Source organism: Microcaecilia unicolor, chromosome 10 (assembly GCF_901765095.1).
Source record: "Microcaecilia unicolor chromosome 10, aMicUni1.1, whole genome shotgun sequence".
NCBI lineage: Eukaryota > Metazoa > Chordata > Amphibia > Gymnophiona > Siphonopidae > Microcaecilia > Microcaecilia unicolor.
Window position 1 is genome coordinate 49,075,865 of NC_044040.1, and position 22,474 is coordinate 49,098,338.

The 22,474-nt window shown below is 41.2% G+C and overlaps 2 protein-coding genes across 2 annotated transcripts in view; both read left to right on the forward strand.

Moving 5' to 3' along the window:
- Nucleotides 1-142, forward strand: part of LOC115479073 (angiopoietin-related protein 1-like) — a 68,730-nt gene extending 68,588 nt beyond the window's left edge. The window contains 1 exon segment of the mRNA XM_030216811.1: nt 66-142. Within this exon segment, the coding sequence (XP_030072671.1) occupies nt 66-142 (77 nt within the window).
- A 2,409-nt stretch (nt 143-2,551) lies between these two features.
- LOC115478678 (angiopoietin-related protein 5-like) lies at nt 2,552-21,263 on the forward strand. The gene is made up of 7 exons (XM_030216182.1): nt 2,552-2,582; nt 6,210-6,294; nt 7,507-7,525; nt 8,885-8,976; nt 10,728-10,848; nt 15,329-15,514; nt 20,824-21,263. The coding sequence occupies exons 2-7, from the start codon at nt 6,214-6,216 to the stop codon at nt 21,120-21,122; spliced, it is 798 nt and encodes a 265-aa protein (XP_030072042.1). The 5' UTR covers nt 2,552-2,582; nt 6,210-6,213; the 3' UTR covers nt 21,123-21,263.
- The last annotated feature ends 1,211 nt before the right edge of the window (nt 21,264-22,474 follow it).

Below are 22,474 nucleotides of genomic sequence, written 5' to 3' on the forward strand. Positions count from 1 at the left end.
CCTGGGTACTCCACGCTGTAGTGATACTTAAGATGAAATCTCACTCCCTACTTTCATTGTATAAGATCTTTCAGAAAGAAAGGAGTCAAACCACGCTAAGGCTGTGCCAGTAATACCTATAGATTTTCAAACGCTGGATTAGCAAAGCATGATCCACTCTTGCAAAAGACAGTGCACTGTTCGCAAAGAGAACATTCTTATTTTAGTTTACTCAAAAATTCTGTAGTCAGGTGAGCAAATGTTCCTGGAAACAAAATGAGAAACAACATAAAGCCTAAATTTTCCAGCCGGAAATCAACGAAGCAGATCAGTAGGAGATAAACACACATTTATTGAATGAAAACCAAATGGATATAATGAGCCCGACACAGGCCGTGTTTCGCCCAGCAGGGCTGCGTCAGGGGCTGCACATTGATCCTTAGTTGTCAATATCTGTAGACATATGTACTAATGGAAATGAATGTACAGGAAACTGAAATCATGGATCTTCTCAAATATAAAGTAAAAAACAGCTCAAACTGAACGATCCTAAAGAGTGATTTCCATCGTGGAGTTTGCAGATCATCTGCCTTGCTGTTTTCTTAAATTTTCCAGCCGTACATTCCTAGCAGGTGCCTAGTTGTCTTTATAAAAAAACTTGCATATGTGGTGGAAATGACATTGTACCTGCCCTGGTGCTGGTGTTAATATTCACACCTATAATTTTAAAGTACATGTGTAGACTAGCGTATTTTATAATCTATGCGTGTACATTTATTTATTTATTTATTTGCAGCATTTATATCCCACATTTTTCCACACACTAGCAGGCTCAATGTGGCTTACAATAAGATTTATCTGAGTCCGCTGATAAATTTGATAAAGGAATATGGATTGACCCCTGGATTCTATATAATGCACGGTGTACATGCACACTGTACCCATGTTCTGCCAAACTTCAACTCCATACTTCCCTACCGTCAAAACACATACTTTTAAGCCAGTCAGTATTTTCAAAGAGGCCATTTATGTGCATATGTGGCTTGCTTATGGCTTGGGGTGAAGAAAAATCAATTTAAGGTATTACAAGTTGCACAGAATGCTGTTGCAAGGGTTCTCACTGGTAAGAATGGTATGATCATATTTCTCCTGTGTTGAAGGAGTTTCATAGGCTCCCTATTGCTAGCAGGGTAAAGTTTAAAATCCTCTGCCTGATGTTTAAGGTTTTTGGTCAGGCTTCACCATTATTGGCATCTAAGTTACATAATTATCAGCCCAGAAGATCCTTGAGGTCTGCAAACAAATGTTTGTTTGATGTCCCCTCCTACCAATTGTTCAAATTAAAAGAATATAGGAACACAATTCTTTACATAGCAGGTCCGGTTTTATGGAACACAATCCCTTTGGAATTAAGAGGCATTCAGAATTTTTAGGATTTTTAAAAAGACACCCATTCTGTTAGAATATCAATGAAATGCTTTGATGTCCCCATGCATACCCCCACCCTCCCACTCTGTCAGACTGTCAAAGTAATGCTTTGATGTTTCTCTTATATATACTACCTGCTACCACATTTGCTTATTTCCAATCTGACGAAGAAGGGCAACCTTCGAAAGCTAATCAAGAAATGTATTAAGTTATGTCCAATAAAAAAGGTATTATCTTATTTTCTTTTCCATGTTTTATTTTGTTTGATTTCTATTGATAACCTAAAAAGACCTCAAAAGGTTTTTGTGTATAAAGGCTTTTCAAGGAATATGAACTGTATAAATGTTTCAGCATTCAGTAACAACAAGTACCTGAGAATGTAAAGTTTGAAGTTTTTGTGATGGTTTATTCTGAGTGATCTTGTCTACTGTCATGTGTTGCATAGTTGGCTTCTATTATGTATGTGAAATCGTGAACCGCCTAGAACTTTTGTGATAAGTATTGAATAGAAGGGGGGTTTTTTTTACAAAAAAAAAATGTGTACACAAAAATGTCATGTAAGCCGCTTCGAATTTTAAATGAGTGACATATAAAGAAAAGTCAAATAAGTCATGATGGGATGTTTTCAGTGTTTTCACGTGATTTGATGCTATGTTTTTGTCTCCTAAATCTTATTTAGAGCAGGTTATAAATTTGTTAATTAAATAAAATGTAAAAAAAAATATCCTTTTGCATGTAAATTCATTTTTGTATTTTATTTTGAACATTTTTGTGGGTTGTAGCCAGTTTGCTGTAGTCTATATTTGGAACCTTTCTTGACGTGTCTGTTCTTCATGTATCTTTTCTTACTCAATCGGAGCACAGTCATTTGTGATCTCATCTTCTGCAGGTTGCACTCAAAATGAATAATAACAACAACAACGTAATTAAGCAGAAATTTCGAATTTCACCTGTCTCATCAGCTTTGCAGACAGGGAAACACCCTAATCACTCTTCCTCTAAGTGGTTAGTCCTGAAACCGTCCCCCCCCCCCCCAAGTGATTAAGCTGGTAGCACAACCCCTGCCCCTCCCCTTCTGACTAAGTGCTGGTCTTCCCTATTTATAAGAGCGGGTCTTCCCTCTGACTTCTATTGCATTGCCACAAGTCCTTGTAGTGAGGCGTCTCTGCTGACAGGTAATGCTCACATCTGCTGAGAGAGGACTGGAAGCTGCTTTATTCTCTTTAGTGCGTCTATTGGTAGGAAAGAAAATGTTAATGTCCATAGTTTTATTTTTTCCAGCTGAGGGGGAGGGTATGCTTGTATCTCAGAAGCCTAGTGGGTATGGTCTTGGGCATTATGCGTCTTATCAACATGGTAACATAGTAGATGACGGCAGAAAAAAGACCTGCACGGTCCATCCAGTCTGCCCAACAAGACAAACTCATATTGCTAGTTTTTGTGTATATCTTACCTTGATTTGTAACTGTCATTTTCAGGGCACAGACCATACAAGTCTGCCCAGCACTATCCCCGCCTCCCAACCACTTTATCTCTTCTGTGCTGCCATGAGTGTGTGCAGTGCACATAAGTGACAGTCCAGGCTCCACGTTGCTAGACGAATCACCAAAAGGTTGTAGAAAAATAGTTAACATCAACAAGAGGGGGGGAAATTAGGTTAGATTTAAAAGTAAATCTCCAAAGATGGCTATTTAGTTTGGATTTGAATATAGCCAAAGAGAGAGAGAGAGAGAGAGAGAGAGAGAGCAGGATGCACCAGGGGGCAGTGTCATCCCAGCTGTTAATTCTTTAGATCACATTACACAATATTTTTGTTTACTAATGACTTGTTTAATTAACATTATCTGGGAAGTAAAACCCCTCTAGTGTCCAATGTCCCCATCGATCTGTTCCCATATGGCTTATTATGGGAACATTGGACACTAAAGGGTTAATATAACGTGGTAACATAGTAGATGACGGCATAGAAAGACCTGCACGGTCCATCCAGTCTGCCCAACAGGATAACTCATATGTGCTACTTTTTGTGTATACCTGACCTTGATTAGTATCTGCTATTTTCACGGCACAGACCGTAGAAGTGTTGCCCTGCCCCCCCCCCCCACCACCACCACCACCACCGATAGTTAGTGTACAACTTTCAGTGGTGGAGCGGATAATTACTACTAGCTGAGTGGAAGGTTGCCCTTCTTCGTCAGATCGGAAATAAGCAATGTGCTAGCTGACAGTGTATATAAGTGAAACATTCAAGCATTACTATGACAGTAAAATAGATACCATTGGAGATTCTACATGGAATGTTGCTATTCCACTAGCAACATTCCATGTAGAAGGTGCCGCAGGCTTCTGTTCTGTGAGTCTGACGTCCTGCACGTACGTGCAGCAGACTCACAGAAGCAGAGAAGCCTGCGCCGGCCACATTGGTGATCTACAAGGGCTGACTTCTACATGGAATGTTGCTAGTGGAATAGCAACATTCCATGTAGAATCTATAGAAATCAAACAAAATAAAACATGGAAAAAGAAAATAGATGATACCTTTTTTATTGGACATAACTTAATACATTTCTTGATTAGTTTCGAAGGTTGCCCTTCTTCGTCAGATCGGAAATAAGCAAATGTGCTAGCTGACAGTGTATATAAGTGAAAACATTCAAGCATTACTATGACAGTCTGACAGGGTGGGAGGATGGGGTGGGTCGGAGGTATGCATGGGGACATCAAAGCATAGCATTGATATTCTACATAGACATCACATGAACAATACTGGTGCCAGTAGGGCTCCCACCCCTGTTGGTCAGCATTTTACAGGACCAGGACACTGTACCAGTGACTTCACAGTGAGAATCCTGAAAGGTAACTTTAAAACCATACAAGAACGTAAGACCTTTGAAGTCAGAATGATTGAATATTTTAACACCTAACAGAAAGGACTTAACAAGGATCTGGGGTTCCTAGCCCATTATAAACCATAAAGCTGTATTCTCTGTTGATCACCCCACCCTCACCTATCCACACCCATCCTGTTAGAATATCAATGATATGCTTTGATGTCCCATGCATACCTCCTACCCACCCCCACCCTCCCACCCTGTCAGACTGTCATAGTAATGCTTGAATGTTTTCATTTATATACACTGTCAGCTAGCACATTTGCTTATTTCCGATCTGACGAAGAAGGGCAACCTTCGAAAGCTAATCAAGAAATGTATTAAGTTATGTCCAATAAAAAGGTATCATCTTATTTTCTTTTCTATGTTTTATTTTGTTTGATTTCTATTGATAACCTGATAAAGATATAATCTCTCAGTGATTAAGGGCTCAATGTGTATCAGGAAGATTCTGTTTCCTTGCCAGTTGAATGGGTAGCTTTGTGCTACTAATGCTGCTGTAAAAACAGGCTTCGGAGTAGCTAAGGGATACCTTAAGAATGTTCCCAGTTAAGGAAAACAGAAGTTTACAAAGCTTCATTTGTTGTGGTTAAAGAGGGCTCTGAATCATCATGCGTCAGCTGTTTCCCCCTCTGATGCCATCTGAGCAGGCAGCCCAGCAAAAGGGAAGTGGATGCCTGGCACAGGATGCTGGGCTAGATGGACCTTTGGTCTTTCCCAGTATGGCACTACTTATGTACTTATGTACTTATGTACTGTGGGTTGGAGCTAGCTGTAGCTGTGACAGACAATTTTTAGCTGCAGGGTTCATGCTTATAAGTCACGTCTTGGATAACCTTGTAAGTTATTACTGGCGAGCAGCAAGCAATAACTTTTCAAAGGTTACCAAAATTCAGGATACTTCTGAACAAGGATCGCTTGAAAGAACAGTAAGCAAAGCACTATGGGGTCCTTTCACAAAGCTGCGGTAAAAGGGAGCCTGCGCTAGCATTGGCATGTGGAGTTTTTTAATGTCGCTGAGGCCCCCTTTTACCAAAGTGGGTAAAAGGTTGTCCGTTTTTGACGAAAAGAACTGGCTCTGCAGTAAGTGAACCACTTACCGCACAGCCAATTTTACTACTACTACTACTCATCATTTCTACAGCGCTACTAGACGTACGCAGCGCTGTTACACTTGAACATGAAGAGACAGTTCCTGCTCGACAGAGCTTACAATCTAATTAGGACAGACAAACAGGACAAACAAGAGATCAGGGAATATTAAAGTGAGGATGATAAAATAAGGGTTCTGAACCAGTGAACAAGGGTTAGGAGTTAAAAGCAGCATCAAAAAGGTGGGCTTTTAGCCTAGATTTGAAGACGGCCAGAGATGGAGCTTGACATACTGGCTCAGGAAGTCTATTCCAGGCATATGGTGCAGCAAGATAAAAGGAACGGAGTCTGGAGTTAGCGGTGGAGGAGAAGGGTGCAGATAAGAGAGATTTACCCAGTGAACGGAGTTCCAAGGGGGGAATGTAGGGAGAGATGAGAGTGATTTTGGTGGGGATCCCTTACCGGCACCCATTGAGATGGCAAGTAGGGGCTTCTACGCTAACCTGGAGGTAACTGAGCAGCACACGGCAATATCTGATTACTGTCGGTTAAGTTCTGGTGCTACAAAAATTAATTCCCATAGCACCCAAAATGGTACGCTGGGGATGGGAACTACCACCGGGCTCCTGCAGTACCCTGGTGGTATTTCCAGATTGGTACCCGGCAAGCCTGTTGCCATGCATGAAAGGGCCTCTATGCTTTTTAAAGTAACTTTAAGTACTACAAATGTGTTTGAATTGTAATCATTTGTGCTATAGAAAGGAGATAGGCAAAGGATAAGGACGGCCTCTAACCATTTTTTTTTCTGGTTTTATTTAGGAAAATGAATCCGGCAATCTCACTAAAATGTTTTTCTGGCATAGCAATACTACTATGCCTCTCTTTTCACCAAGTCAGACCACAGGTAAGAGACCTTGCTTGGCTGAGGGGGGTAAGATGAGAGAAAGCAAAAAGAGAACAGAGTCTTAAGGGCAGCCACAAACCTTGCCGAAAAACTGATGGCCTGTTGTGAATGTGGCTTACTGAATACACCCTGCGAACTACGCTATGGCACTCATTTTCAAAAGAGAAAAAACACCTCCAAAGTGGCACAACGCAGCAGATGGCTGTCTTCTTGCAAAAATGTCTAAAAGTCATGATTTTCAAAACTCGGAATTGGGATGTTTTACTCTGCAGTCCATCTAAATTGCAGGGGGGGGGGGGCCATATTGGAGGCATGTTTTGGGTGGGACTTGGACAGGTTTAAAATCTGGATGTTTTTCAGCGATAATGGAACACAGACAAAGGCCCAGGGCAAAAAAAAAAAGAAGTTTATATAGATCTGTTTCAGAAAAGGTGCCCTAACAGAGCAGCTGACCACTGAGGGGATTAATGCATTACCCCCTCTTAATACCCCAGTGGTCAATGAACCCCTCCCACTCCCCAAGATGTGACAGTAGATATCAGGCGTTATGACAGCTCTCTATATTATGGCCATTCCTAGTGGTCAGTGCAGTGGACAGTGAACAATGGGGCACAGGTTCAATTCCCACTTTAACTCTTTCATTCAGTACAAATATGTGAGCCCTTCTGGAACATACAAATACCTCCTAAACCTAACTCTATAACTGACCTGCAAGTCTGAGGTCTATTGTAATGGTGGACCTTTAGGTACCGTAGGCTTTCTCAGTTCTGAAGGGCTCACTGTACAATATAAAGGGGTTTAGGTGGGATTTGTACCTGGGTCCTTAATGTGAAGTCCACTGGGCTGCCCCTCTCGCACTGCTGGGATGTCTATGTGGCCAGTTTTTCCCTGGGGATTTTTTTTAATTAAATGGTCTTAGAGATGAATGTGTTGAGCATGAAGCATATAGTTCCAAGCTATAATCAAACCAGAAATTTAGACATTTTTCGGTTCAGTATGGCTGTGAGCTAGAAGGGTTGTGATGTTTTCTGTAAAAGTCTCAATTCAGACTTAGACGAAATATGAAAATGCCCCCTCCACAGTAGAAGGCAAGATGTCTTGCACCAATTTTCTTGATAACCAATTTAACTTGCAAAACATTTTATTAGGGGGGAGGGGAAATGTAAGATTGCTGCACTTCCAAAGTAAAATATATACTTTTTCTTTTGACAGAAAGTACCTCTTCCAGAAGGTAGACATTTCTGAACTTTATTTATGTGAGCTATTATGCCATTTGGAATTTATATATTTCAAACAGGAAAAAATATTATGAATAAGTGACATCATATTATCTGGTTCCATTGACATTACATACATTTGTAAAAGTTACTGGCCATTTTGTTGAGTAGTAAACAGATTACATATGATGAAAAGGGAGATGTGGACCTGAAGAGCCTTCCAATCATGGCCTGAGCTTTGGGAACGCCTTAGCACTTTAAATCTTGCACAGGAGCGGAGCATAGCATATGTCATGGTGACAAGTAAATTCTATTAATGCAATTATATTGCTGATTTCACAGTTCTCGATCTAAGGAAGATCTATCTACCATGCAATGTGTATTAATTTCAGCTTTGAACTGATCACTGAATGTACTGAAAACAAACATGAGATGCATTACAGGAAAACATTTTGACCACATTGTAAGCTCTGATTGTCTGGTTCAGGATTTGCTTACTTGTCTAATGCCATACACAATGAGATTTAGTGGCTCAATTAGACACAGGGAGTTTTCTCTTTAAGTTCAAATTAAATCTCTTGTTACATCTGGTCCAAGTAGAGAAGCTGATTCTTCTTCATGTTTCCTACTGTTTGAAAACACCAACTAATGCAATGTGTGTAGAACACTCAAATCTGTCTGTAAACCAAATTTAATGAATTAATGGAGATACTATTGTTAGCCTGCTTCGCAAAGGGAGGAGAGCTCATGTGGGTCTGCATCAGGGGTTCTGAACCCAGTCCTTGGGTCATACCAAGCCAGTCAGGTTTTCAGAATACACACCAGGAAAAGGCATGACATACATTTGCACGCACTGTCTCTATTCTATGCAAACTTATCTCATGTACATTCATTGTAGCTACCTTGAAAACCAGGCTGGATTGGTGTGTCCCAGGACTGGGTTCAGAACCACTAATATATCTATATCTACATTTATATACTATGTTGTGAGTCCTATTCACTCCAAAATTTCAGGGCAAGCCAAAGAGGATCCCAACAAGTGGACTGTTTTCGAATCTTAAAAATATACAAGGTTTCTTGTACACCCCAGGGAGCAATAGGCTTCTTAACTAATGTGGAATTTCTTGCATTTTTAAGAAGTGATAAGAGGACTGTGACATCAGAACTATATACAGTATAAAGATGTTTAATGCTGAGGCCTCGATGCCTACGATAATTGTTTTGGATTATAGACCTCTGCAGCAGCAGTAGTCAAATCTTGGTGCTTTTGTTTAAAAAAAAAAAAAAAAAAGAAATTAGCCAAAAAAGATGCTACACCTGTTTTTCATCCATAGTTGACATATTGCTTATTCTTTCATTTTTCTGTTTCAAAGGTGAGGATTGTTCCGACATCAGGAAGAAGAATCCTTCGTCAGCCAGTGGAGTATACTGGATAAAACCAGCAGGAGCCACACAATCTTTCCAGGTAGATCTACAGATCATCTTTTCCTTAATTAAAAAAAAAAAAGTATCAAAACTTCATAGGACACTGAGATTAATATCCATTATGACCACAAGGAAATGTTTCTTGAATCTTTAATAGACTCGTATGTATTAAAAAGTTAATGAAGAACACATGATTAAAAAAAAAAAAAGTATTCCAGGAGTTTTGAATTTTAGACCAATACTTAGGGAAACTCCATGGCTTACAAGCAGAAGTAAAATCATAATCTAACCCCACTGTTTACTAAGCCACTCGGCAATACCCACACAGCCCATTTAAAGTGAATGGGTTGTGTCAGCATCAGCGCAATGGCAGCCACTAGCATGGCTTGGTAAACATTGGAGGGGGGGGGGGGGGGTAAGGTTGTTTGTTTTGTTTCATTTGACATAGATCAGAGATTCCAAAATTTGTGATCCAGCTGCAATGTCTATTTTTGTAAACTAAGGGGTAGAGAAGGGATTTGGGATTTAGCTCGCACCTTTTTTTCAGTAGTAGCTCAAGGAAAAGAACATTCACACAGAATATTCCCTCTCCCCAGAGGATTTACAGTTTGCATTTTGTACCTGATTGAAATGCAAAAGTCGCATATCTTCTGTTCTGCAACATTATACCAAATTAGCAATGACATATTAAGGTCCATTTTAGGTAGATCACAGAAATTGGAATTGCTGCATCCAGGCTGGAATGTGTACAATTCCAGTAATATTTTAGAAAAGGATCTGACAGTGTAGATCTATTTCTAACATAGGTGCAAGAATGCAGATGTATGTGGCTAGAGCATCCATTTAGAAGTATTAACATAAGTATTGCCATACTGAGGACAGACTGAAGGTCCAATAGTGGCCAATCCAGGTCACAAGTATCTGGCAAGATCCCTAAACAGTAAAACAGATTTTATGCTGCTTATCCTAGAAATACACAGTGGATTTTACCCCCAAGTCATCTTAATAATAATATAGAAATTTAACAGAGGAAATGCAGCAACTTACACATGTAAGCGTCAAGATTTACACATGTAACAGAGTATTTCAGAACTTGCACTTGGATATGTTGGCATTAACACCTCTATGTCTGCCATTTTGGAAAGCTATTTATGTCCTACCAATCAACTGCAGAGGGCACAATCTTTTATTTTGTTTCAATTTGGAGGAGGAGGAGATAAACCATGGAAGATTAGGAGGATGCTTCCCTTAATTCTTCCTGTACAGGGCTGGCCAAAATGAGCACTTTTAAAATACACATATGTGGTAGGGAGCAGCTGTAAATCCCAACATGGACATGGGGGATACAGGGGGTAAGAACATAAAAATGTAAAAATAGCCATAATGATCCATGTAGCCCAGTATCCTGCTTCCAGCAATGGCCAATCCAGGTCAAAAGTACCTGGTAGAAACCCAAACAGTAGCAACATTCTATGCTATCAGTCTGACCCCCCCCCCCCCCCCCCCCCCCCCCCCCCCCATGCAATCTACATTTGTAAATACCGGTTTTCTACAATTGGCTTTTACATGTGTGTAGTATTTACATGTGCAAATCACGATTATGGCTTTTGAATAAGGACCATGTAGAAAAGACAGCAGTGGCATTTACATTCTGAAATCATTCCCTGAACTTGTGTAATGCAAAACATAATGTAAAAGAGGAGTTGTTGGTTAACCAACACGAGACTCGCACTCTTTAAATGAACCGCTTTGCACAGCAGTAGCTTATTTTGCATGGCTCCCTATGCACAGGTCGCTTGTGAGATGAACGAGGATGGAGGGTGGACTGTCATTCAGAGACATAACGGTGAAAACTCCCTGGACTTTGAGAAAACGTGGGCAGAGTATAAGACAGGATTTGGAAACCCTTCAGGTAGGTGAAGACTCTGGTATTGGTTATTATCCTTGTCTCACACACAGCACGTAGTCCAGGATCTGTTTATTTTTATTTATTTAAAATCTGCACAATCCACAACCAATGAACATGCACAATAAGCTTAACAAAACCAATATAAAATAAGGTCCAATTTATTGTCATCTAATCTGAACCAGATGATTCAAAATTGTATACTACAAGTCAAACAGCCCTCCAAAACAGATGAGCCTTCAGATGTGTATGAAAATGTAGCTGATTTCTGTTTTTGTTTTTTGTTTTTTTTTTCATTTTGCTGAAAGCCAAAGGGGGAGTTGTCATAAAAATTGAGAAACAATAGTTATCTAACCTTATTTGCCTAAAAAATGGTATATTTAATATTAATGTGTCTGTGGATCACAATGCACAAAAGGCCACTGGGGCCAAAGCATTCAATAAAAAAAAAAAAATCAGTAATGTTTTAAACTGAATTCTCAATTTTAACTGGAAGTCAGTGGAGATCCTTCACACTCTAGACTTTGAGCCTTAATACTGTTCTTTCCAAACCTGTGTTCAAGGCAAGTTACAGATTCAAGGACAGTGGCTAGGTTGCTTCCCCTAAAACTTGTAATCTAACATCCTGCATCCCAATATGCAAAAACATTTATCTGGGCAGCAGGATCTGCCAGTCACATAAACCCCAACATTTCAACATGATTGAAGGTGCCAAACAGAATACAAATTACTCCCCCAGGACACAAGTGAAGGAACTGAGGTGCTCAGCATCCATCAGCACCCACAGAGCTGGCTTCTATGCACATAGATAAGATCTACTGGCCAAGGCCAGTTATGATTTTCAGCTGCATTAGCCATATAATACCACTGAAAATCATTGCACGTTTTATTACATTATGATTGACTAATTAGGTCCTTTGCACTTATTTATATAGCAGTTTAATCAGTTCCCAAAATGGGACCCAGCCCAACTAACCCTCATCGAGGACAAATCTGGCCCATAATAAAGAAGTATAGGAAATTAAATATACTAGAGAGCATTCTGTTTCCTAAACCGGATGCGTATCCCAGTTTAAGTTCCCATTTTCAAGATTGAGATACAGAATCGGAAGCAATGTTCTCATGTTCCAGCAAAAGCTGCTCCAGCTGTGCAGGACCAAAAAATATATAGGGGTCCTTTTACAAAGGCATGCTGAAAAATGGCTTGCGGTAGTGTAGGCATGGGCTTTGGGTGCGTGCCGATACATTTCTTTTTTAGCGTGTCTGTAAAAGGCCTTTTTTTTGCCATAAAAGGACATGCAGCAAAATCAAAATTGCCGCGTATCTATTTTAGGTCTGAGACCTTACCACCAGCCATTGACCTAGCGGTAAAGAATCTGGGCGGTAGTGACTTCAGCGTGTCAAATGCTACTTGGTGTGTGTCTGTTACGCACGCCAGAAAATAAAAATTATTTTCCAGAAGCGCATAGCGGATGCGTGCCAAAATTGAAATTACCGCAAGGGCCACGCAGTAACCGGGCAGTAACTCCAATTTGGCATGCATTCCATGCGCGTAGGCACCTAAGCAGCTTAGTTAAAGGGCCCCATAATCTTTACCAGATAAAGAAATTAAACACATAGAAGGAAATTTAAAGAAACGTGCAACTTTAGCTGCCATGGAGTTTCAGCTATGAAATTTGGCTCACGGAACACAGCATCTTTCTTTTTTTGAAATAAAGATTTCTAAATCAATATCTTACCATTCTCAGATGCTAAAGTCACACAAGGTCATGGTGCTGCACTTTGCTCAGGTTTTTTTCCCATGTTAAAAACCCTTTTGACAGAGGGTGCTAATCTTGTGTTTTTTGTTTTTTTAATTTCTACTTTTTTTATATATAATTATTAAATGCAACTAAGAAAATTAGCAAAAGGTAAAGAAATTACAACATCCAATTCAATAAATACATTTATTTCGGCATATATTCCAAATTTTCCAATCAATATTGTTCATTGCTTATTCTTGCTGTATACCGGCTTGAGTGAATTCCTTCAAAAAGAAAGTAAATATATCCAAATAGAGTAGTTACAGTTAACGGGATGATCTGTGTCTGTCTTAGGAAAGAGGTGGAGTGAAGGAGAAATGCCTCCTTGATTTATTTATGTGGATTTTTCTCGCTCCGTTTCTGTTGTAGCTCAAGGTGAGTTAGTGTATTTCCATGTCCTTGAAGGGTGCTTAGTGACTTTTTCCCCCCCTTGGCTGGTGAGGGTCCCTAATTCCCATCAGCTGAAGACTTTGTCCAGTGTTGGTCTGCGGCGGCAGTGCCGCACTGCCTGCCCTGCTGTCTTCCCCTCACGTCCAGCGCTGGACGAAGTCTTCAGCTGGTGGGGATTAGGGACCCCCCACCAGCCAAGGTATTTGCAACAGTGGTGCTTCAGCTGGTGGGGGTTGGACTCCCACCAGCTAAGATGTACAGCGGCAGCAGAGGGGGGGGGGGGGGGGCGGTGACAGGGTGGCAACCAAAATGTGCAATTTTCAGAAGTTATCTATGGAGGGAAATAACTATCCAGGTAACCTGTCTGTTTGAAATTTGCCCATTATTTGCCCGCTTGAAAGCACACCAAGGACCAACAACCTCCATAATTTTTGGTAGAAAAGTAGGCTTTCCAAGAAATGCATTTAGGGCAGGGGAGGGAAATAATGCATAGAATACATTTTGAAATCTTTGTGTGTTATTTTCAGTGGAAAGTAGAAAAAGCAGGTTCACATCTCTGTGGGTACTTTTTCCCTGAGCAATTTTCAAAAGGGAAAGCATGTTTGTACATTTTTCTTATGAAAACTGGTGCAAAGCTCATGAGCACAATTGTCCACAAACTGAGCATCAGTGTACCCAGTTTGGAAAATTGCCCCCTTTATAAAGCCAACATCCTATAACTTGAAAATATAGTTTGTGATGCTATCGGTGACCACACAAGTCACATTTCATAAAATGTGTATCTGGCAGTCCTATACCAAATAACAAGTGGGTCAATGTTCTAAGGGCTTATACATTTATACCCTAATTCTATATATGGTACTCAAAATTGCATGTGCAAATTTGGGCATGCATCCAATTTGCGCATACAATGTAATTGCATAATGAGCCAATTAGTGCTGATAATTGGGCACCAATAATAGCACTAATTGGCAATAATTTGAATTTATGCCTGTGTCTTTAGTCACTAATATGGAAGTGTAAATTTTACGTGCAGATCTGAAAAGGAGGTGTGGCCATGGGTGGGGTCACGGGCAGATGCAGTGTTACAGAATAAGGGAGATCCGTGCCTAATTTAGGCACGAGAACTTAGTCCAGGTTTCAGTTGGTAGAAATCATCGCGCCCAAAATTGGGCGTGGTTCCCGGCACCAAATGCCATTCTATAAACGGTGTCCAACCCGAGCACCATTTTATAGAATGGACCTTCACACTAATTTTTTTTCAGCCCTTAGCGACTGCCACTAAACATGTAAGTCCTTTGTCCATAGATTTTCAGCAGCTAGTACTGCTGAAACTCTCTGTTACATAGTAGATGATGGCAGAAAAAGACCTGCACGGTCCATCCAGTCTGCCCAACAAGATAAACTCATGTGTGCTACTTTTTGTGTATACCCTACCTTGATTTGTACTTGTCCTCTTCAGGGCACAGACCGTATAAGTCTGCCCCGCCTCCCACCACCGGCTCTGGCACAGACCGTATACCACATGGCACTATTTGGATAGATAAGATCAGAAGACATTAAACTGCTTAGCTATAGTGGCTAAATGTTACTGATATATGTATAGCTGGTATCGGTGACCTACGTCACTATATGAATAGGGTGAACATTTTTTTGGAATACCAGATGCCCCATTTTTATTTATTACCTCAGTTTTTTTTCTTCCTTAGTAGGGAGTTGTTTTCTGTTGTGGCTTTTTTTTTTCAGGGCTCCAAGTGAAATCTGTACTAATAGCCGTTGTTGGAGGCCATCTCTGTAGGTTATCCTGGGCAGGGAGTTCTGGTTTTCTTTTGTTAAATAATATTTATTTTAGCCCAAATTCTCTTCCCTTTCTGTCTTGAGCAAAAAGTAGTTTATTATATTATTATTTTTGCTCTCCAAAGTTTGGATTTTAGGGTGAATATATGCAATTGTTAAATGCTGTGGCCAGTGTTTTATTTTAAAATATTCAGAGACATAATGGTGAAAACTCTCTGGACTTTGAGAAAACGTGGGCAGGGTATAAGACAGGATTTGGAAACCCTTCAGGTAGGTGAAGACTCTGGTATTGGTTATTATCTGAATATTGGCCCTAATAATAATAGAACGGGTTCCTTAGGGTAAGAACTTTTTTAAATGTTCTGCAGATTTTCCCCTTAGTACATAGAATGAGCCAAAATCAAGAGAAATATATATTTGTTTTTGAGTTATCCAATGGTACTTTAAAGCTGTGACGTCTGAGCAATCTTTACAAAATAATTTAAAATCTCCTCCAGGTGAAGTCTGGCAGGGCCTAGACAACTTTTATTTCCTGACAAACCAGCCAAACAAGAAGGCACAGCTAGTCGTGAGTCTGCAGGCCTTCAGTGGTGAGACAGCCATTGCACAATACGATTCCTTCAAAGTTGGCAATGAAGCAAGCGCCTACCAGCTCTCTTTAGGTGCTTATTCTGGAACCGCAGGTGAGTATTAAGCCGAAAGTCTCTCAAGTACTAAAAGAATAGGAGCCGCAGGTCACTGCAAGATTCTGGAAAAGGCTTAGTGTTTTGTCAAGGAAGAAAGCTAACCATGGTTCAAATGGTGCAGACATACCTTCCAGGCAATTTTCCCTCTAAGCTGTGTGGGTTACCTCCACTTACATTCTTGCCAGTGGTGATGCTGTTTCAATATACATTTTCAATAGCGAGAGAGACAGGCAAGTTCTACAGGACTCCAGAGGCCCTGTAGGCCCCTAGTGCCTGAAAACTCAATATTGAAACACCACCCCCTACTGGTACCAATGCAGTTGGAGGACTCCCACACTGCTTCCAGGGCAACAGTTGATACTGTCTGGTGTTAAAACACATAACGTCTGTTTCCCAAGGCAAGGTGTTAGTCTCTGTAAGGCCAAATTAAGAGTTGTGTTGCTACCAGGATTTCAGACTATTAGCAGCTCTGCTCAGTGACAGACTCGGGTCCATATTCAAAAGCACACCCTGCAAACCGGATAACACACCTGACTGGGATATTTAGAGGCACTTTCTGGATACTGCCTCTGCACTATGAGGGCACTGATTGGACAGAGTATGGGCAAAGCTAGGGCAATCCTGGAACGTTTCCAGATCGTGACAATAGCTGGATAACTTAGGATAGATAGAAAACTGTGCTAAGTTGTCTGGATAAGTTATCCAGATAGCAACAAAGGTTTCTGCTAGCTGGATAAATTCTGGAGCTGATTACCTTTATCTAGATATCCAGATAGTGGCACTGAATATCTGGAAATTTAGCTCCCGTGGCCAGCATTGTTGTTTTTAATACCTGCAGTAGTTACTAATGAAATTGTGTAGCTAGATATGCACATATAAGTACATATGGCAAGATGGCATTTACTTACATGTAGACTGGGGCCATAGTTTGGGTAGATGGGGGTGATGTGTGTGGGTGTTTTATAACATACATCACAATGCACATAGAGAACACTCATGCATTTGCACCGTCTTTGGCGCAGGTGTTCAATTTGTGTGACAGAATTTGTGCACCATTAAGGTTAGTTCTGTGTGCATATTTGATAAAACAGGCATAAAACTTTGCTATAGATGCTCTATTATAAAATTATCCCCTTCCCCCCCCCCCTCCCCAAGAAGCAAATTTCAAAAACAAGTTGGGTGGAGGAAATGGCTTTTTACTCAGATAAATAGGCTTTCTGAAAATTGCCAGTTTCTCTTGTGAATAAGTCCAGACACATAGGGATTTCATGTCTATTCATACTTGCATTCTATGGAGGTATTTCCAAGGACAGAAAGAGGGTGGGTAATGCAGCAACACACAAACAGGATCATATCTTTATGGGTACTTATCCCTAGGCAATTTTCAAAGGAAAGTACACAGGGAGGTGTGTTTTCAAAGCACTTATAAAGTTACCTAGTAGCCTGTGGAACTTTGTAAATATGTGCTTTGAAAATGAGCCTCACTTTCCCTTTATGAACTGAAGCAAAGTTTGTTGCTAGAGACTTTGCAACTACCCATCACTATTTAAAACGTATCTTGAGATACAGATGAAAGTGTGTTACTATAATACGATCCACTCTCACACTTGCTCTCTTCAGGAGACTGACTCATCTTTTGATTTAAATGATAATTTTCCCACTGTCCCCTTCCTTTAGGTTCCTGGGCTATGATATATTTTCATGCGAGATAGACTGGAAAATGTTTAAAGTAGAAAAATAGACATGACAGCTGTAATTGTAGGAGACTGGGATGGTAAAAGAGTGCATTAATCATCTTCTATCCTACTCGAATCCAAGAAAGACCAACCAAAGATTTTTCTTTCTTGAAGAATTTCTGTTTGAACAACTGAATCTGAGGCAATTCCAGATTCACATGTACCCTTGCATTGAACTGACTCCTGGTGACCACACAGTGAGGGCCCCCCTCTTGTGCTTTTCTTGGCAAACCATTCCTGTATCATGCTGTTGTCTTCTCACACTGTGTGAGGTACCACTTTACCAATGCTGCCCAACATAGGAGGGTGTATTCTGGATTGGCAATGCTTCCAGGACCCACCCAGTATCGCACCTCAGCTAATGGAGGGTTAAATTACTTGCCCAAGGTTACAAAGAGCTACAGTGGGATTTGAACCTGGGGCTTCTGATTCCAAGCCTGTTGCTCTATTAGACCACTCCTGAAGCAGTTTGGAGAATACTAAATCTGAAAACTGTCCTCGGGAGTATTCAGTGTGGTGTGGAGAAGTGGCCTAGTGGTTAGGGTGGTGGACTTTGGTCCTGAGGAACTGAGTTCAATTCCCACTTCAGGCACAGGCAGCTCCTTGTGACTCTGGGCAAGTCACTTAACCCTCCATTGCCCCATGTAAGCTGCATTAAGCCTGCCATGAGTGGGAAAGCGTGGGGTACAAATGTAACAAAAAAAAATCTACTCTGATGTTGACACTATTCATAATGAATATCCATGAGATCTCCTTTATGTGTGTGTATATACACATATTGGAGATCTCAAGGATATTCATTATGGATAGCTTCATCACACATAACCTCTAACTCGGTGGTCTTCACTCCCAGTCTCTGAGAACTGCAACCAAGTCGAGCTGAAAACGGGTTTGCAGTCCTCAGAGACAGAGAGTTTGCCAGGACTGAACTTTGTTGCTTTAGGATTGCCAACTGGCTTCATTCCATCTAGGCAGGCTCAGTCAGTCCTGGTTTTACCTCGGTGCATCTGTGCCCTTGTAGTCCTGCTCACCTGGGGGAAAATCAGCTTTAAACATCCAGCAATAGCTTGGAATAAAAATAAATGTCATGCAATTACGGATGATTTTACAGTTCTTATGGCGACTTCTCATACTACTGGGTTGTCCATCGCAGTCGTAGAGCCATATTTTAAAGTTTCACAATTTTTGACCATGGTGGTTTAAGGTTAGAGCAAATTCCCAGAGCGATTTTAGTAACAAACTTGGATTTATACTTTGACATCCATACAGGAGTCAAATTTTAATGCAATGGCTTATGTGTAAGGCTTACAAATAATTCCCTATAGTCAAGAGCATGCCTCACACCAAGGAATAACTGCTTCCTTTTCCCTAGTGTAGCCAGACAGGAACGTGGAGGTTGCTGCTGGTTCCAAGCTGGAGTAACTCCACTAGAGATGGTATGATTTTCTGTCAGGTCACAGAGCTGGTTCTCTTCTGAACTGTGGCAAATTGCTTCCTTGGCCCTAGTGTAGCCAGATAGTAGCTTGGAACCAGTGGCAGCCTCCACCTTCCTATCTGTTTGTTTATTTTTCTAAAACTCAGCACTGATTCCGTGGAAGATTTCATCATAGTTACCTAGAAGGTTTGAAAAATTAAATGTCTCCAATACCATGACAAAATGCAGTGCTCTAGAACATATCCCAGGGAAGCAGCATAGCCAACTACACTGCTGCCCTGGCCTATGCACTGAGCATTCTTGTTAGTGGCACAAAAATTTAAAAACAAAAACCCTTAGTAAATAGGAAAGTCATAACTGGGACACTTCAGAAAGAGGGAGTATTCAGCTAAGATTACCTAAAGCAATGTTGCTCTCATGTCACGTATCCATCACTTGGTTTCAGAATACCATCCCTTTCTCCTCCAGTCTTGTAGCTAACTGCTTCACCATCCTCAGGATAAAGTTATGATAGTTTGCCTAACTTTTATGTGGCAGGCATATGCATAACTTGCATCAATTTTCAAAAGGAAAGCATATGCATACTTTCTTTTTGAAAATTAGCCCACAGCAAGCACACATATATATTTATATCTGTTCTTCGGCATGCACAAGTTCCAGGTTTAACTTAAATGCATATTTTATAAAGTATGTGCATTAGTCCAAAGCTGGCCCCAGTTCTGTCTCCTGGAATGATTCAGTTAGGTTGGATAACTTTATACCAGGGGCGTAGCCAGACACCCAATTTTGGGTGGGCCTGGGCCCAAGATAGGTGGGCAGAACTCCACCCTGTCCAACGAGTGATTTGATCTCTCCCTCTGTTGCCTGCATGCGATATGGTCTCTCAAACATCCCCCCTTCCCTGCATACCTTTTAAATAGCAGATTTTCACTGGCAGCGAACAACAACTAATACGCACTGCTCATGTTGGCTCCACAGCCTTCTCTCTGATGCAACTTCCTGTTTCCAATAGGCAGGAATACATCAAAAGAAAAGCTGTGGGGCTGGTGTGAACAGTATGTGTCAGTCGCTGCTCGCTGCAGGCCAAGATCTTCTATTTACAAGGTATTCAGGAGGGACAGTTGTTGGGAGTTTTCGGCTGGTGGGGCTTGGGGATCTCTGCTAGCCACATCATAGGTGTGCTGCTACTGGGTGGGCTTGAGCTCAAATTGGGTGGGCCTGGGCCCACCCTTGGCTACGCCACTGCTTTATACACAGAAGCTGATGTAGATGCATATGTTGAATTACATGGACTCTGGACAAGCTTAAAAAATTACTGTTACCACCAAAATGATTTGCTTCCATACTGGTCACCTTGTCAATGGACAAATTTGGAACAGTGCACTTCCTTAAGTCTTAACTGCTTAAAACCTGCAACTCAAAAGCTGCATAAAGTCTATATCAGTTCCTGAGATAAGCTTAGGTGAGCCTATAGAACCCTATATATATGATGGAAGGTATAAGCCACTGAGCTGGGTATTCCAGATGTTTGATTGCTATTCCCCATCAATGTTCTTACGGAATTCTCCCCCCCCCCCCCCCCCCCCCCCCCCCAGAATCCAAATTATAACAGTTGTAGTCCTGTCATGTTTTATGAAGCATATAATTCAAGGGCACTCACAACTATGTCATATATAGAAAGAACCCTGGCTTTTGGAAGGAGAGATTAGCAAAGACATACCTAGAATAAAAAGTGAAAGGAATACAACTGTAGCCCTGGAATTGTAGCTGAGCTCTTAACTCTTTGTTGGTCAATAGAAAAGTGGTTGTAGAAACCTTTGCATTCACTGCTATGGACCTGTATATACTGAGCTCTGTACTCTCTGGTACTTTCTGGGCTCCAAATGAGATAAATGGTTCATCTAATTTCTTCTTGGCAGTAATTTAACTAGTGTGATCTTCATGCCAGTTGGTGTTATCATATACACAGGATAATACTTTGTGTACAGGATTCCTCATACATATATATCCTTCAAGGCGCATAGTATCACCATTGTGCTTTGCCTTGCAAATATTTAAAATGCTTAGTTTATGGCAGGTCTTCCCATTCCCCTGCACTGAAATATGACTAACAAAAGCATTGTCTTTGCTCACAGGAGATGCATTCCGAGGGCTAAATGACGGCGACCAGGACCACAAAAGCCAGGAAGGTAGCAAGTTCAGCACCAAGGACAAAGACAATGATAATTGTGACCCCTGCTTCATGGGTGATATTGCATTTCCGAGCTGCAGCACGTCCTCAGGCTGGTGGTTCAGCAGCTGTGGCATGGCAAATCTGAATGGGCAATGGCATCCCCAGACCAACTATATTGGCTGGGCCTCTGGGTTGCACTGGAAAACCTGGAAAAATTTAGAGTCCTTGAAGAGCAGTGTCCTCAAAATCAAAACAGCTTAATTGCACTTTCAATAAAGGACAGAAGGAGTAGTGGAAAGCATCCTGTCTTATCAATAAGTGTTAAGGAACCTAAAGCTGCACTGTAGGATCTTATTCAATAAGTTACTAACAGAAAACTAAATAAAAATGTCATAAACAAGACCAGTGTGGGAATTTATTTCCTTTCTTTGGATTTAACTCATGCCTGTTCACTGGCAGCTCGAGGCAAATTACATTCAGGTACTTATACCCCATGCTCAAGCAATGGTCTCTGTCTTCTCCATCTCTCCCTCCCAACATCAAGCTGTCCTGATTGTCCTGGTAGCACATCCTTCAAAGAGCCCCATGCTCAAGCAATGGTCTCTGTCTTCTCCATCTCTCCCTCCCAACATCAAGCTGTCCTGGTAGCACATCCTTCAAAGAGCCCCATGCTCAAGCAATGGTCTCTGTCTTCTCCATCTCTCCCTCCCAACATCAAGCTGTCCTGATTGTCCTGGTAGCACATCCTTCAAAGAGCCCCATGCTCAAGCAATGGTCTCTGTCTTCTCCATCTCTCCCTCCCAACATCAAGCTGTCCTGATTGTCCTGGTAGCACATCCTTCAAAGAGCCCCATGCTCAAGCAATGGTCTCTGTCTTCTCCATCTCTCCCTCCCAACATCAAGCTGTCCTGATTGTCCTGGTAGCACATCCTTCAAAGAGCACAATCTGTGCCATAGGTTGACTGACCTGTAACAGTAGGTGTCTATTTCCTCCCCAGGTCTCTGTATTCTTGCTCCACATGGATCTGGCATCATGGGCAAGTGTCACTACTCTCCCATTTACTGATTATGGTGATGATGTAATAAGCCATGTGTTAGAACTATCCATTGAGCTTCAGTACACTATTTCCTAATGCACACGCTAAAAAGCTTTATTCCCAAAATCCCTGGTTCCTAAATCTAGTCTTGGAGGCACCCCAGCCAGTCAGCTTTTCAGGAGAGATTTGCACGCACTGCTTCCACTGCATGCAGATCTCTCTCACTGCATGCCTCATGTTAGCCTTGAACCAAAAGGCAGTATGACTTTTTAACAAACATGCTCACTGTGCAGTTATAAAAATAAAACAATTATAAATGCAGTATGCATTGAAAATCTTTTTTTTTTGTCAGGCAACCCTTTCTCCAATAAGTATGACTACAGTGGCACTCAGGGAGAACAGGGTCATAGCAGAGAGGCTGATATGCCTTGGTCTTTACTGAAGAAGATGTAACAGATCTACGTGTACCAGAGATGGTTTTCAAGGGTGAGAATGGTTTAGCTCCTCTTCCCAAGTCATTGGGAAGGATAATCAGTGGAAGGCTGCCAAAAAAGCAAACAAAATGCTAGCAATTAT